General features: G+C 49.2%; 1 protein-coding gene across 2 annotated transcripts in view; it reads right to left on the bottom strand.

The window, feature by feature from the left end:
* Positions 1-17299, bottom strand: part of LOC104340672 (gamma-aminobutyric acid receptor subunit beta-4) — a 74534-nt gene extending 57235 nt beyond the window's left edge. For both annotated transcript variants that reach the window (XM_086470707.1, XM_086470708.1), the window contains exons 1-2: positions 17220-17299; positions 13139-13227 (exon numbers count right to left, since the gene is read on the bottom strand). In XM_086470707.1, coding sequence (XP_086326833.1) covers positions 13139-13227; positions 17220-17299 — 169 coding nt within the window. The remainder of the gene's footprint in view (positions 1-13138; positions 13228-17219) is intronic.
* Positions 17300-17590: the final 291 nt, after the last annotated feature.

Genomic DNA, 17590 nt, shown 5'->3' with positions numbered 1-17590 from the left:
TGTGCACCGGAAATATCATCCCCCAAACAACTGCAGACCTGGCCTGTACTTGAGTATGTGACCTGTCTGGGAAAACACTCTCACACATTACCAAATCCTGAGCCATCTAATCCCCTTAGCTGAAAATGAGCTGAACCAAATTAATTTAAATGGGTTAACACAAGCTTCTCTGTTCATATCAAATCCATTACTCTGTCTTGGAAGTATTTGTAACCACAACAAAATATCTGGATTTGTCATTTTTATCAAAGTGACAACAAGAAGATGTTTTCCTTTTTTCCCCTTCTGTTTTCAATTTTTAATGAGTCAGTCACACCTCCTCATCAGTGTTTATGGACTCTTGTCTTTAAAGGATACCACAGCACCTAACTTCTGGATCGAATCCAGTTGAACACACACAGCATGTGGGGAGCAAAGAAAAGAAACAAGATGCCCAGGTCAGGACATGCCAAACTTCCACAGATATTGAAATCAGGGCTGAGTATGGTCATTCATCCCCCAACACAGCACAAAGTAAATGGCTGGCATCTCCAAGAGAGAGAAGGTCACTCCTTTCTTCTTACTTCTGTCAAGTCCTTTGTGGAGACATAGCACTTTCCCAGTGCCCACGTTATCTTTCCCAGTAGAGCCTACTATTAGGGCTTTTGTTAGTGCTGACTTCAGATGCCTCCCACCACCCCATACTGCTCACCTGGTCCTTTCCTTACCCTATGAAGGGCATCTGTCCCTTTGGCTCAGCTTGGAAGCAGAGCTTTGAGGTCATGTGGTGCCCAAGGCTTATGTTCAGTGATGGTCAGGACAATACAGTGCAAGTATTGAAAAAAAGGTGTGAGTCAGACCTGAAAATATCATGACATTCACATTAAAATCATGAGTCTGGGTTAGAAATCATGAGAAGCAAAGCACAAAGAAGCCTCACCCTTTCTAATTGTCATACATGGGATTATATGTTTTCATCTCCCAGTTTCTGAGCCTCTTGCATGTGCCTTGTTCAAGTTGTTCTGCTTTTTCTCCACAGTCTCAAGCCAGAGAAAATCTTACAAAATTCAGGATGACTGAGAATTGCAAGAGACTTGTAGGACGAAGAATTCAAGTTTGTAAGTTGGTCACTTTTGAAAGATTGACATCTGCACTGGTGTTCCCATCATTTCAGTAATGATCGATTTGGAAAAGTGTCCTGGAAATTCAGCAGGACAAAAGTTACCAGGTGACCTTTCACCCAGCACCTCTTACTAAGAGATAGAACTAACTGCCATTTGTTCACCAGAATAATTGCTTTCACTTGGGATGCGTGGATGAGTGAATCTTGCAGAGCTTTTACATATATATTCATCTCCAGCAATTCATCAACATAATAATCACGCATTATTAACTTGAGTACTCATCAATTTTTTTTCTCTAGCTTCAAATACTAGCAAGGAGCTAGTGTACAATAGGGAAGAAAAACATGTAGGGGAACTTGTGATGAATGTTCTATTTTTGCTATGAAAGGAGGATAAGAAGAAAAATTCAGCTCATAGCCTATCTTCCAAAAGCCTCACTTCCAAAAATTTCCTACCAAGCTGAGACCCTTCCACAGAGGCCAGCAGACTGAGCTTTCCTGCAGACCTTCTACCCAGCTGGAGGAAGTTTCCTTCTTCAGCTGACAAGGTCCTACCAGTAACTTCCCACCTGTAACCTCAGTGGCCTCCTCTCCTGGTGTGACAGCCTCTGATGTTACACCCAGAGCTTTGCCACCTGCAATGTGCAGCCCCCTTATTTGAGCATTCCCTATTGAACTGTGGTGCGTCCCCAAACCTGGCCTTTCCAATGGCCCAAGTTTCCCCCATCTGGAGGAGTCATCTGTGGTCTCACTAATGCAAAGCTCCTTAAAGAAAGAAGCCTGCAAGTCAATTGTCTCACTGTGGCTGATGTGTAAGAGAAGAGCAAGAAGAACACCAGAAAGCTCCCTGGTAGCTGAGGAGATGTATTTGCAAAGATCTCCCGACCAGAAAACCCATGCTGGTTCTAAGGCGCAGCTGCCATTCCACCCTGTGGAAGAAGAAGGGGCAGTTTGATGTTCTCGCATCTCAGCTGACTGATGAGCCTTGGTCACAAACGCAAGCATGGGATGATAAACTGTCAGAGGAACCAAGTAAGGCATAATAATTCTGGGTCGTTGCTCTTAGTAGGAGTTAGTCTGCGTAGTAGATAAAAGCCTACCATGCCTTTTAGTGGCTAAAATGACCCTGTGGTCTCAGAGAGCAGAGTCTTGCACTGGGACAGGGAAGGCTTTTGTGTCCCTTCTCGCTGACAGCCCATGGTGAGATTCATTACAGAAGCACAGGAAGAGTGAAGGTTGGAACTAGTGCAATAGGCAGGACATCCTTCCCACTTTTTCTGCTATATGGCACGATCATACACAGTGAATATGTTATCTACCACATGTAATTTTTAAAAATATTCAGCCACTGATCAAATTTTCAAAATTTCAAGTTTTCTGAAAAGGACGATGAGGAATGCTTTCCTGCTCCATCCACTAGAAGGGGAACTATTTGTGAACAAAATTAAAGCCCATTGCATGTGAGAGCCTTTCCTATGGTTGTACCGCTTCCATTTCTCTGCAGCAAGAAGTGGGCCCATATGCCTGTTCCCTTTGGGGATTTCACAGGCTACAGCAGTCAAAGGAAAGGTCACAGTTTGATGACCAAGCAGTGGACCAGAGCACTGAAGGTGCTCAGGTCTGTTCTCATGAATAAAGAGCAATAGCAGGAAGCAGAACTTCCCAGTGCTACTCCTTGCGCTGCCATGGGTTTTCTGTGCCATCCCCAACAAGCTGCAGCTTCTTGGTGTCCCCTAGACATAAAACGGTGCTAGCAGTGGTTCATCATCCCACAGGTAGTGGGGAAGATTTGTTAGTCAATGTCTGTACAGCACAGAAGTGTCACTGCTGTCTGTCATGCAGAGCCCATAATACTACCTGAGTACAAATTATATTCGTGCATAATCAAAATCACATCAGCTCAGCCCTGATTTGAGAGTTCTTTTTGGCTGGTGATGATGTCCAGAGCAGAGAGAGCACAGCTTGATTTCCAGAGCCCAGGCTGAGCTGGCAGAGCTGGCAGGTAGAAATATCTTGTTTTGACTGGTAAACTGAGCAAGTTTGACATGGAAACCACTGAGGGAGAATAAATATGGAACAACAAGATGTAATTTTTACAGAGGCTCTTTTCCAACTATAACTGTACTCAGAGCCATTCCAGACTTGAACTAAGAGGTCCTGAGGTCCGAGGAGGGAAATTCAAGCCATGGTAGGTTTGGCTGAAGCTCACCCCTGTCACAAGCACAGACATCTATAAGTGCACATCTACTTAACAGCACTATTCTTGCAGGACTACAGAGAGCAGGAGAAACAGGAAGGAGAGAGAGGGAAAGATCAGAGAAGAAATATATTTTTTAGCTCTGACACAGAACCAAGAATAATTGCCAAAACCAGAAGAATAGCCTATAGGAACTGTATGATCAGTGTTCCCCAAACCAGCCTTAAATTCATACCTTGCTCAAAGCAAAACAGAGGCACTCATACAGCCTGGAAGGAAGGGCTGACTGAGAAGAGCTCTGTTTCTTTCCACTTAATGGGAACAGGATCAATCACTGGGTCTCCAGAATATCTGTTTATTTGACCAATCTGTTCATGCTATAGGGCTCCACCGTCCAACATATCTCTTTCTCATATATGTGATGTGAATTCCTTTAATGTGCTTTATGCCATCATTAAGCACATCATTTGTCTTGTCCATGTTTTTAGTCATGTTTTAACAAGTGCATGGTATTTCACATGAAATATCAAGATATAAATAGACACTTAACAAAACCCACCAAGGGCTATCTGCAAGAATGGATCTTACAGACTTCTGCACCAAATGCTGTCACTACCACTGAAGAACCATCTTACATCAGTTTAGCCTGACACTTTAGTAGCCTCCAACTTTTTTTTTTTTGAACCAGGCATAGGTGAGAAAAGTGACATGCACACACAGTCTGTCTTCCATGTAGCAGTAAAACTACAGCATGTTCCTTGGATTTTGTATTTCGTGCTATGTGGGTTAAAAATATTTTTCTGCCTAACTGGGATATTGGGAGTCTTAGGAAATGAACAATGCAGATATGTAAAGCTGCTCTGATGAACAGCTCTAGGGCTGTGGGAATACATTTTGAGTAATCAAAAGGACTTGTACTAATGGGTTTTACACTCTTTTTACATTTTGCTTTCAGTGTCAGTCCCTTGAAGGCAAGTTTACCAGCAAGAATAATCTCAGAAATGGTGAGCGTTATGTAGACGTTAGTCAAGGAGGAAGATAGGTCCAGCTGAAATGGCAAACATCTTCCTGACTGTCTATAAACAACAATCTGCTCTTAATCAGTTAATTAATTAAGAAGTATTGAAATTATTCTACTAATCAGTAACCTGAATGCATTGTATTCAGTCAAAAAAAATCTATGACTAAGAGGCAAAATTCATGGAATAAATGTGTTGTTGAAATGATAAAGACATCTTTCTTTCAGAGAGATATCTCAGACCCTCACTAGCCACAGTGCACTGTCACTCACTAGCCACAGTGCACTACGGTGGACTAGCTCCATGGACTAGCTCCAGCAGCGCTGGAAAGCAGCTGTGTCAGGGGCCAAGCAGAGCTGCAGGGAAAGACTGCACCAGCCAAGGGTGAAAAGGAAGGAGGACGGCAACCGGATACAATTAACCGATATGGGCTTTGGCACAAACATGAGAATCAACATCTCCAGTTCCTGTGAAAGCATACCGGCTTAGTGGATGACAGTAAGACTTCATGTCCTCCACCCAGATACCAAATCCAGAAAACAATGCTTGGTGCTACCAAGCACAGCTCTAGGGAAAGCACACAGACTGCTCAGAAACCCAAGTCCAATTTCACTCTGGGCTGAGACTTGGGGGAAATCGCCTTCACTGCTGTCTTCATCATGCCACCCAAAACTCCCTCCACTGCTCTATGTCAGAGCTTCCTGTCTCTGAAGGAGGATAATAAGGAACTTGTGGGGCCACAGATGAATGTACAAATACGTTCAACATACAGCAAGAAGTTTGCAAGCTCTGCCACACTGGAAGAAGGAACCGGTCTAATATTCTAAAATATTATTGTACTCAAAAAAAAAAATGCATGAGAAAACAAAATGGATGAAAGTCAGGTGGAAGGATTCCCACTGCTGAATGGATGTTATGGAGCTTGTTCTTAATTAAACAGTCCACAGGATCCTTGTTCATTCCTTTTCCTTGTTTGATAGAGGATGGACGCAGGATTATATACCGGAGGATAACATTTACCATGGAGTCCCTGCCTGATTTGCTGAAGAAGCTGATAGCCATGCAGTGAGTGAGGGGGAAGCCCTCATGTTTGTGTAGCTGAGTTCTGTTGTCCAGGACTTGATCTGTCACAGGGGTTCCTACGTGCTCCTTCCTATGCAAGTCACCTAAACCTCACAGGTTTTCATGAACTCTGTGTGTCTCTCTCTTCGGGCACTGTGGCTGAGCACTCACATCTGTGGCTGAAATCAATAAGAGCTGTACTTCAAACACACAGTGTTCTGACTACAATGCTGCTAAGTGTTCTGGAAAATCCGGCGTTTTGACTGGGCACCCCACAGCAGGGGATACCTTTGACTCCTCAGAGGGGAGGTCTGAATACGTTCATGCTGTACTGGTGTGCTTAACAACAGTTATAAAAACAACTAATTCTGTGTCCTGAGCAGGTCTGAACATAGAGCAACCAAGAAAGCAGGAGTCCAAGATGGTCTTTGCCAGCTCAGTCCCAGGCTTTGCATCAGACATGCATCTCACTCCAGTCTGGCTCAACCTGTTCTAATCACCTGCCGTGAACACCTCAGCTAGTCCCCACTGTCATGGTCTCAGCCTGTCCCCCTCCTGAATGAAGGGAACAAGAAAGATCAGCCATGGGTAAACGACAACTCTTGTGTGCTCTGTAGAGGTGTGTTCAGGAGCAAGCAACTGTCGGACCTTGCTTCCTGGTGCACCCTCACAAGAGGACCGAAGATAGGTCCAGGGAGAAACCCCAGTGCTGGCTTTTCTGAAGTCCTGAGTGTCTGACTTTACAGCCTCAAAGTCCTTTTCACAGCATGTATTTCCTATAAAAAGAGCAAAGTGAAAAAAATAGAAATTCCATCATGTGGCAATGTGTTAACATCCACATATGTCCCAACAAGGACTGGATCCTTTCATTTCCTGCCACTTCAGTTAATGAAGTAAGACACAGCAGCAGGAGGTTGTCATCTTCCTTCTGGATTAGCCCTAGAGATGATGTGACCCATGGTCTGGAGCCAGAAGTCACATAAATGGGGGAGGAAGTGAGGGCTGCGCAGCTGCAGCCAGTCTTACTGACCAAGAACGTTCTTATCTTAACACCCTTTTCTCAGGAAGGAAAGTGGGACTACTGGCAGCCCTAGAAGTATATCCAGCTTTTCTTTGGCCCTGGGTGACACTGGGGCTTGCAGGATTCTCCAGACAGCTCCTGCCTCTTCTTCCTCAACTTACTCCTTTTCCCAGTTTGATCCATATTCACCTCTCTGCTTTCAAATCCAGAACTGCTCCTCTGCCCTGCCGGGGTATAGGGAAGGAAGGGTGATATTTCCCACTGTAGTAAGGCTCTGTGAAGTGCAGCATTTCAGGTTAACCCCGTGTTCAGCTTTAGGCCATTTCTCCTGTGGACAGCGAAGGAGATGGCCCTGTCAGGAGGAATGCCTTCCTGCTAAGTCTCAATTCCCTGCCCCAAAGCGTGCAAAATAATCAGCTCAAGGCATCTCAGAAGTGTAGGGAAAATTGAATCTGGCTGCTCTGAGATTTAACAATTTTTGCCACAGAAGTGGAGGGCAAGAGAGCTGGAGAACTAAGGACTAAGTCCTAGAAAGGCAGGTTTGCAGCTCCTACTGCCCCCAGGACAGACAGCCCAGGACCAGTTCTGGCCCCCCTGCCAGGCTGCCTCCTTCCCAGCCCCACACCCTGGCCCTCCTGCAGCAGCACCACCCCTCTAGGATGCCTCACTAGCACTGGAGGTCAGGTCACTGATGACCCTGGGCATCCACATGCTACCCATGCCTCTGGGACAGCCCTGCTGAAGACACTACCAGTTTCACTCCCCGACATTTTAGGAGATGAAAAAAAAACCAGTACATATGTGACTCGGCTTGTTCTCAGAAATTTCCAAATCGTTTTGCCTAAAATTTCCCCCCTCCCCTTCAAAAAGTCAAAGCAAGCTAGCTGCATGGAAAAAAACACAACCACTTGGCTGAATCTTACACGCAGTGAAAAACAGGGCCATTTTCAGGAAACCTTAACGATGTGCAATACCACCAGCCTTTACTATGTAAGAAATCAAATTCCCATTCCTTCCAGTACAGGACCACTAAGACCAGCTGTTTCACAGCCACACAGGGCTGGTGGGCCCCCCTCCACCTCCTGCTGCATTCATGCCAGCCAACGAAGCCGCTCCGCCTTCCAGCCCCGCCAGTTTCGGCACCCTGAACTACTGACGATGCTTCACTGCAACACTTTATGCATCAGCAATCATTTATTTTTACAATTCTGGGTTTCAAGTGATGCTGTTATGCAGGGAAGGGCTGAGGATTTCATCCCCAGGTCCACCGAATTTAGAGTGGTCTTTGCAGGAAAAACGCTGGGGAACAAGCAGGACATGGGGGCAGGCTGGGTCCCCAAGAGGGTGCAGGTGTGATGGAACAGAGAGGGGTTGAGGGCAGGAGGGGCAGGGGAGAGAAAGGAGAGAGGCCAAGATACTGCAGCTAAGGCAGGGTTTGGGGTCAAAGGAGAGGGGTGAGACTGGGTGAGGGTGACAAGAGCTGGGAAGCTAGGTTCATGCCACAGAGCAGATAAGGAGCAGGACACAGGCTCATTTCGATCCAAGACCCCCTAAGCACTAATTCTCCTTAGGGAAGTTTGAATTAAAAATGGGGCAGGGAAAGCTGCTAGATCCACGGTCATGAAAACATAGGATTTACTGTGTAATCCTGTGGGCTTCCCGGTCATTCCTTTTTCACCAGGTATTTTCAGACACTGTGCACATGACCCAGGAGAAACACTAGGAACCCTGCACTCTAAGTGGGGCTAGGAGTAAGAAGCAGAGAATGCCCTCACCTTGCTTTTGGCTAACAAGATCTGTAAATGATGCTGGGAAACCAAAATGGGCCCCCTTTCCATGTGCTCCTGGGAAGCAGATCCATCTGCTTGAAACTCTTGCGAAGTTTTGGACTGGAAATGTTGCACCAGCAGAGAGCAGCTGAGTCACTGAGCTCAAGTGGGATCCTCCTGCCATTCCTTCATTGCCTTCTCTACCCTGGGGCAATACAGTCTTCGTTTGCTTTCTTTTTTTTGCTTGCTTTTTTTTTTTTCTCCTATGGAACTAATGCTTCTGAAAGTGAGTGCCTAAGAGCACTTAAAAGAACCAGGATGCTGCTCTGAAAGCTCCCTCTCTCCCCTACCCGTGGCCCTGCAATGCTTCCCAGACCTGATCTGCAGCATCCACTGCTCATCCAGTCCTAAATCATGAGCATCCTGCTTGCCTTGCTGTGGTGTAATTATTGTACTTGCAATATACCCACTGAACGTTGCCCCCCATACTGTCCACCACCCAGGCCAGAGCCAGCTGGATGACACCCCCCCGCGATTTGATCTCCTGTGGGATATGCTGCCCTGCTCCCCCAGAGCTGAGCAGGATCCCCAGCACACCCTGCCAAAAGACCTCGCTCTGCATCGTTGCTGATCTTGCAGTACCGGGACAGATAACCTCCCTCTTCAGCAGACCATGAGCCCTGGCTGGATCTTTCTGCTACCCAGCAAATCACTTCACCAAGGCTGTTCCAGATCCCCACCACAATCCTCGCTAAACCCCTTAGACCTGTTTTGCAATGACCCCCTGCCCTTTCAGTCCCAGACCATCTCCTTGCTCAGCCTGTGAAAATTTGGCTTTGTGGTCCCTACATGTCCCACCCTGCCACCGTCCCACATTTCTACAACGTGGTGTGCTACTCTAGGGCTTGGGGGACTGTGGCTGAGAAGTAAGAGGGGACTGTCCAGGGCTGCCCAGGCTGGAAAGATTTATCACCTGTGCCCCAAGGACTGATGTACCTGCTGGGCCTTCAATGACAGTACCTCCACTTCACCTGGTCCTTGACCCTCTCAGGCTGCCCCCACTGAGCTGGGATGACTTTCTCATCGAGTTGCTCCCAGATTTTTCCATCACCTCCACATGGCTCCAACTTTCCCCCTTTCTCCCGTGTGTCCCCCCATTCAACCCAGCTCCCCAGACAAGCACACCACTTTTGTTGCCACAGCACAACCCCTGAGAGCCGACCTGCTCATTGGCCTAATGGGTTTCCAAGGGGGTGGGGGAGAGGGGAGGAAAGCAAGTGGCTGATGCTTCTCAGCCACTCAGCTTGGCCCAGAGCTAACGAGGCATCTCAAAATTAAAAAGTGAACTGCAATCCCCAGCAGGCCTGTCCTCCTTTTGGCATTAGTCGGAGTTCTCTTTCTCTCAAAAAAAAAAAAGAGGACTGGGGAGCCGTGAGTTGCATTTGGAGCAGGTGAAGCACCACATTCAGGGGACAGTGGGGGTGCTGGATGAGAAGGGCAGCCTGGGGCTGCTGTCTTATGGGAGCACTAGCTCCCTTAGAAAGGTTGTGAGGTGCAAGATGTGCCTCACCATGGCAAGGAGCACAAATGGTACACGGGAACAGGCTTTTCCAGTGCCTCTACATCCAAAGGTCCCCAGCTCCCTCCTGCTCTGTGGGCAGCAACAATGGGTGCATGGAGGAGGCACCCCATTTGCAGAGGTGGTACCCTGCCCACAGAGCTGAGCAGGTGGGGAGAGTGCAGGAGTGATTACCACCAGGCACTGATGTGGGGGAAGGATGGCAAGAAGGAAACACCACTCCTGTAGAAGGAAGACATGGGGAAAGCAAGCAGGGAAAGAACAGAGAAGGAAGGAAGGGAGGACAGCCTGGTTTATCACTTTTGTGGGTTGCATTTCTCATGTGGGAATCGGCCTGGGAAGGACCTTTCTCTGCTTATACCTCCAGGGTGCCCAGCACCAGCTGGTAGGACCTTCCTGCCCCCAATGCCCTCATCCTTGATCTGCAGAGGGCTGAGGGCTCTGGCTTGTAGAGGTGCTCTCTGGAGCAGCTCAGCCTGGCTCACAGGCAACTGAGTGATAGCTGCTTTGCTCTGGTCTTCTCCACTTCTCCTGCAGGCAGCTGCCTGTCCAGACAGACCCCTGAGTCACTGCTGGGCCAGCCCTGAGACAGCCACATGCCGTTCCTCCAGGGCACACGGCTCCAAGCAGGACCTGCCACACCTCCGAGATGCTGTCTTGGCCATTCACAGCTCGCCCAGACTGGTCTTCCCAGAGCGAGAACGCAAGTCAGTGTACAGTGATTGCCTCCCCTAGCAGAGATGGCTTACACTTGTCTTGCCCAGCTCGAAGGCAGTCAAGGGGTGCAGGAGAGTCCAGGTGGAGTACAAGGGGGGCTGTGGGGCAGTACCCTGGAGAAAAGCCCAGTCCTCAGGGTGCTGGGACTGGGGTTCAGTCCAGTCCCATGCGTCCCTGAGAGATAGCAGGTCTGCGTATACACAAGTCCCAGGGCTTTGCCCAAAGTGTGCCTTTTCCAGCTGCACACAATTTATTAGGGGGAAATTCACCTTCTCCACAGCAGGGCTGTGGATGAACTAGAAGCAACAAAGGGTTAGACACATCCTGGTGTGATCCCACTGGATTTCTCCTAGCAATGGATTTGGCCCAAAATCTCAGAGAACTGGTGAGCTCTGGGGACAGCAGTGGAGCAAGGAAACATCCATCTCTTTCCCCTGGGCTTGTAATGCTAATGATCTCCAGCTTTCAGACTCACCTTTCAGTCCACTCTTCCTAATCAACTTTAAACGCTGCAGGGACAATTCTGTCCAGGTAAGCTTATCCTCAGGGGGAGGGGGCCAGACATGCTGACAGTTAGGGCATCCCTGCACACAGAGCACCAAAGGCCCGTTACTGGTGCTGCCAGATAGAACTTCGCATTCACGAGCAAAGAGAAGGACAAGAAAGGGTGAAAGGCAATAGTGAGATGAGTGCAGGAAAGTGGGTTACCATTGTCTTTCTATTTCTCTGCTTGAGTGAAGGAAAATGCAGTTTGTACTTTGGGAATTCAAACTAAAATAAAATGAAATGCAACGGTTGCCCAAAACCATCAGTTTCACAGTCAGGAAGGACGCAGTGCTTGCCGAGCCCAGCCAGTGCACCACACAGACCTGGCAGGGTCAGCAGCACTGCCTGCACCAAATCCCATGCTGCCTTGCCCAGGCTGAAGGAAGGGGTGATCCGTGTCCTGTGGGGGTGGGTGGATGCCCTGGGGACCTGGCATCACAGGCTGTGAAACGGACACGGGCTGCTGGACCTGAGCCCCATGGCTCCCCGCTGCACCCCTCTGCTCTGTGCCTCCGCGGAGCCAGATCACCTACTGTTTTACTGTATCATAATCATCTCAATGGCTTACAAGATGGTTTTCTTGCAGTTTTTATGTCATCTCTGCAGTTCTCCCCTTCATAAAATGTGACTGCACCAATTCCTGTGATTTGGGCTGGTCAGCTCATAGGGACGTTTCATGTTTCCCAGACAGAGTCTTTAAATCAGACCCAGCCATATCCCATGTTCGAAGGAGAGAAGGGAGAGGGAGAACCCTGTCTCCTTGCAGAGCACTGCAAGCCCCTCTGAAGCGGTTCCCCACTGCACTGAAGTGACCCCCCAGATAACCCTGAGCATTATGGAGGGATGAGCATCTCCCCCACCCCACAGCCCTTCCTGAGGCCAGGATCCAGCAGCACTTGGTGCTGCCACCTGAAAGCCCCTGCTCCACCCCAGGGTAGGGCATGGTGGCGAGGGCAGTGGGGATGGTGTGCATGGGGTGGGAAGGCAGTCTCTGCTGAAATGTGAGGGGCAGTGAGTGAATGGGAGCAGGTTTGGGTGAAGTGTAGGGAAACTAGAGGTTTCAGGGAGATGCAGGTTCATTGATGGGGTCATGGGAAACTGGAATACACTGGAATGACTTCAAAACCTGATGAAATCAGTGGGGATATTCCTCCTCCCCCAGCTTCAAGGAACTCTGGATCAGGCCCTTTGGGAGAAAACTCCTCCCTTGCATCACCATGGAATTGGCCCTGGCATCTCTTCCTCCCAAGAACGCAAGTATGAATCTCCTTTCCAGCAGTCATCTGGAGAAGGACATCTCAATGTGGTTCCTGTCCTCCTGCAGGCTGAAGATCCCCCAATTCCCTCCCTCATGAGGCAGAAATAACATTGACCAGAAAAGACTGAAAACAGCCAAGCTCAGGAGGTTGAAGACAGAAGTCCTCCTAATTCCCCTCCCTGTGTAGTCAGCTGTGGTTCTACACTGCACGCTCCTCTCCAACAAATGGACCTCAACTGTAGCCTGGAGTGTGATGGTACCCAAGGATTATTTCGTGTTTCATCTCCAGCAGGACAACAAAGAGAAGGCCCTTCCCATTCTCCTTTTTGTTCACAGGACATGAGAGGAATTGCAGATCCTTGCATCTCCTACTGAATAGCAGCCAGGCCACCATCTCCCCAGGGAATATTTTATCCCATATTGTTGCTGACGGGGCAGCCTGGCAGACCAACAGCCCTGCCAACAATCACCCCAACCCTCTGCAGGAAAAAGAGCTAAAATACCTGGCATTGGGAACAGAAGTGGAGGAGGGATGACCTGTTGTCTGTGGTGGAGGAAAGTTTGGAGTAGAGGAAAAGCAGAGTGTCTCTGTACCAGCAAAATATCACACCATGGACAACCCAACTGTTTGCAGAAATGGGTGAGGCGTGAGGAGAGGAGCCAGTGAGAGGAGAAGAGAAACTGGGAGGCAAGAAAGAAACGTGAGGGAGAAGGCAAGAAGGAAATGAGGGCTAACAAACAGTGGAGGGTAGGAGACGTCAGATGCGAGTGTTTCACAAGGTCAGGGCATGCTGCAAGTGGCCAAGCTGGCAGCACGGACACAGAACAGCCCCTGTGCCGTGCTCCCCATGCACGGTTGTCACCATACCTCCAAAGTCAGGCCTGAGGCGGACATCATAGCCCTTCAGCAGTTTGTCCACAATCTCTTTCACCACAGAAATATTCCCAGTGGATGGGCTGAAAGACAAAAGAAGAGAGTCCTTGTCATTCTGTGTGCCACCAGCTGCGTGGGCATGGGTCCTGGCCAGGCAGAACCACCACAGCATCCCTCGCATCTCATGGCACCAAAGCACCTGCATGTGCTACAACACACCAGCCGCGGGCAGAGCCTCCTTGTTTCCTCTCTCACTCATATTTTCTGCCACTGGCACAGCTCTCGGCCCCTGACCTGCACCTGAGCCCCACAGGGCTGCCAGTGGTCCTAAGCTGTCCTGAGGGGTGGCACAGGAGTCTCAGCAGATATTTTGGTTCCTTTTCTGCAGCTCACCCTGACTCCTGGGTACCCCAAACTCCATCCCACTGTGCTCCCACAGTGCATCCGAGCAGTCCTACCGGGCTACTGCACCCTTCAACATGGGCACCACTCACCACTCACACTCTCTCCCTGGCCACTGACCTGCACACTGGGGGCACCTCACTGTACCCTGCCTGTAGGTGGATGTGCACACTCACACACAGTCAGAAACTGGCCTTTCTGTTCCACCAAGGCATGGATGGGGCAACTACAACCTCACTCTCCTTCCCCTGCCATGCTGGTCACTTTCTTCTGGTCTCACGCTGCGCAGCATGGACTTGTCATGAATTGAGGTTCCCCACTACACAAGTCTCCACCCCAGCAGGTGCCCTGTACTTTCACACAGACCTGCTTCTCTGTGCACCCAGGTATTTCTTCCTATTATTGAAGTAAAGGAAAAAACAATGCCCCTTTTGTCGTATGGCCTCAACATATGGCTGATCTTTGGCACGTAAAAATCCATTTTCTGTCACTCAGCATCACTGTGACTTCTTAGCAACACAAATCAAGAGACAGAGACAGGGAAGGAGAGTCTATCTTTCCCTCTCTGTGCCAGAGCAGTGATCCTTTCCCTCCCGACCCTCTGACTTGCACGCAGTGGGGGCAGCTGTGCTCCCTAACACTGATCCAGCTCCTCCAGCCATTTCAGCAAGAAGGGAGCTCCCTCTAAAAGAGCCCAAGAGCCAAAGCAAAGCTGGAGGTGAGAAACTGGAAAGCAGAGGATGCTAAAAATATTGAACTTATTCAGTGCTGTGAGGTATATAGGTTTTCTGCCTGAATACCCAGCCTCTGTGCCACCCCTGCTTTGCATGAGAATAGAGACCCTGCCGGTGACAACTGCTGCTCTTTGCAGTCACCCACAACAGCATGTCTCCCTGTCAACACCGCCTCCCACATCCATCCAAGTCAAGCTGGAAAGCTGCACCACAGCAGTACCTCTGCCAACCAGCCCCGTGCCTCACTGGACACTGGGGTCTGCACTCTGCACGCACACACACACCAGACATGGATGCTCTCCTGACTGGACGGAGGACATACGGATACCCTGCCTGTGCACACAGACATGCAGACACGTGAAAGCACTGGAGCTCGAGGGTACAGCTATGAAACATGCACAAATGTGTGTGTGCATGTGTGTGACCACATCCAAGTCTGTGTGGAACTGACTGTGGGTACAGATCTTGCTCCATCCGCTTATGAGGAGACACTGGGCTGTGCAAACAATTTATGCAGGAGCACATAAATGGGCATTTGTGAGTGCCTGAGACTGGTTTCCCAGGTGCCCAGACTCTCCATACAGGTGTGGGTGGAGGCATGTGGGACAACTGGGGAGTCTGGGCATGTGTTAAGGCTCTGGCTGCACAGGCTGTGTGTGTGCAGGGATTTCTCAACCAAACAGGGATGTGTAAATGTGAGACAGAACACTTCCCAGGCCCAGGTTTGGTACATGGACAAACAGTTCAGCACTTGTGCTGGGGGAGGAGAAGAGGAGTGTCTGAACTGCGTTCCTGAGCATGCACCTTAGTGGAGCACAGCTTTTAATTGCATTGCTTTAATCACTGTAAAAAGGCCAGGGAGGTGTGCACAGGTGGACATTTTCACATCATTGTGTCCAGGCTTGCAAGGTCTGCTTGCACATGTGGATTTCTATGCAGGTATGTGAGGTTTTGCAACATGCTTACGTATGTACACTAACTGGATTGATAGTGTGCACCAGCATTTGCTCATCTCTAGACAGTCATTCTTAGGAACATAGATTTCCACATCATAGATTTCCATATTCATAATACAGACACTACGTATTTCTCAAGGGATTTAGACACTTCTGTTTACTTCACACGGGACATAAAGTCAGGAAGCAGTGTTACCTCCTTAATATAGGCAAGGAAATGGAAGCAGAGACAGTAACCAATGTGCCAGGGGCCCTGCGGAAAGGGGCAGAGCGAGAAGACGGATATGGGGGCTCATTCCTCCTCATCAGCTACAAGTTGGCCCAGGGAGGGCATCATGACTAAGGGCAAGGTCTCTTGCCTCTTAGTGCTCCTTTGATCCAAAAAGCCACGTCCCTCCAGCTGAACAGGCAAGCCGTGCATTTGCCCAGCTGTGGGAGAGCAGCTGTATGTAAGTGTTATTCCTGGCAAATGTGAGTCTACATCCGCTTCGGGAGCACATACAACCAGCCTGTGAACTGAATTTTTGAATACTGTATCCCTGACTCTGTGTGGGTGTGCATGTGCTTTGCATATACACGTACACTTGCAGCCAAACATCTACATACATGCGCAGAGTGCTGCTGGGTGGGATGTGTGGGAGTAGCTGAAGGCAGGTGCACATGGGAGAGTGTTTTCTCTCCAAGGTGTATATACACGCAGGCTATAGGTGAATATCAGTTCTGGACATAAGCAGGTACAAACAGATATTCAAGGACATGTCTCTGCAAAGGCTTTTGATAAGGGCATTGCTCTTTACACATTTGCTTGGACACTGCCTCTAAGCATGGCTGTGTATGTGTCCATACACAGTGGAACCATGCATGAACGGTGTGGGTAAGGTGGGAAGGAATCTGCGCATGTGCATGTTTATAACTATGGGAACATAAATCTTTGTATATACAGATCTGCAAGCCTGTGCAGGGACCTGCATCTGTGTGCCGGGAACACACTGCTGCTCAGTGTGCATGGCTGAGCACGGAAATGCCACAGCTCCCCCCCAGCAGACTTCATGCACGCCATCAGCACAGAGGTACAAGCCCACCTGCCCGCATGTGTGACAAGGGAGGGTGAGGAGGAGGAGGAGGCAGCGCTGCCTCTGTGTGTGAAGGCAGTGGATAAACGCCTGTGTCGGAGCAAACAGGTGTGCTCTGAACACCTTGTCCAGGCTGGATGGGTGCCTGCACCGCTGGTTGCTTGGATCATTTGGAGTGCTCAAGGCATACACCAGGAATAGCTGCAGCTTGAGTATACGGGGTATTAGTGCAAACATTTACATGGCTACATGCAGAGCTGGTGAAGTGTGCTGTGCTCTGTAGGTGTGTTGTGATACACATGTGTGTGCACCCAAATGGATATGGATGAATGTGCACATGCGAGGATGTATCTGAACGGAACACACCCACAGATGATTATGTTGCATGCCATAAATCTGTGTGGAGGCACAAACGTAGGCATTGCCACCCATACACCGCAGAGCCAGGGCTCTGACACAGGCACAGCACGCTCGGATGTGAGTGTGGCTGCATGTGTGCCGACACAGGCATGGCCAAGGCAGCCCTGTGCCGGGGTGCGTATGAACACAGCTCGGTGCCATGCACTCCATCGGCTCCTACGGACACCATGTTCCCCAGCAAAACGCTTCGTTTTGCCATTTTCCCCCAGGTCGCGTACGGGGGGCGGGGGGGGGGGGGGGAGCGCGTTGCAAGTGGGCTGCGAGGTGGGCTCAGTCTGCAGAGAGCCTGCTCTACATCTTATGTATGAGCATCCCTCCTCCCCCTAAAATGACATGGAGTGGGAAATAACAGCAAGCAGCACGGGAAGCAATTTGGGGAAAGAACCCCCTCCCCTTTGCCACATACGGATCGGTGGAGAAAACCCCACACAAACCAAACAAACCCTGTATCAGCCCCCCTGTCCCTGCAGCCTGGGATCGCAATCCTTACCTTTGCGCACAGCAGGCGAGACAAAGAGCTGCTAAAGCAGAGACAATTCCACTCAATCTGTCTGCCTGAAATGTCCACATTTCCACAAAGACGAAGGATGAAAAAAAATCTTTGGAGGGGAGGGGAAATAAGGATGGATCTTCTGAAATCCCCCTCCAAAAAAAGGGGGGGAGGGAAAAAAGAAACCAACCCCCCCAGTTAATGATTTCCTAGAGAAAAAGAATAATGATAAAAACTAAAAAATGTGGGGGAAAAATACCCCCCCCCCCCTTCAGTGCCAGTCAAAGAATTCGTTTCTTCTTCCTTTCAGCATCCTCTCAACAAGAGACATCCTCCGGTAATGGATAAAATCCCAAGAGAAAGAAAAATAA

Source organism: Leptosomus discolor, chromosome 9, assembly GCF_034619465.1.
Source record: "Leptosomus discolor isolate bLepDis1 chromosome 9, bLepDis1.hap2, whole genome shotgun sequence".
Lineage (NCBI taxonomy): Eukaryota > Metazoa > Chordata > Aves > Leptosomiformes > Leptosomidae > Leptosomus > Leptosomus discolor.
Note: the sequence above shows the minus strand (reverse complement) of the source record. Positions and strands in the feature narration are given on the sequence as shown.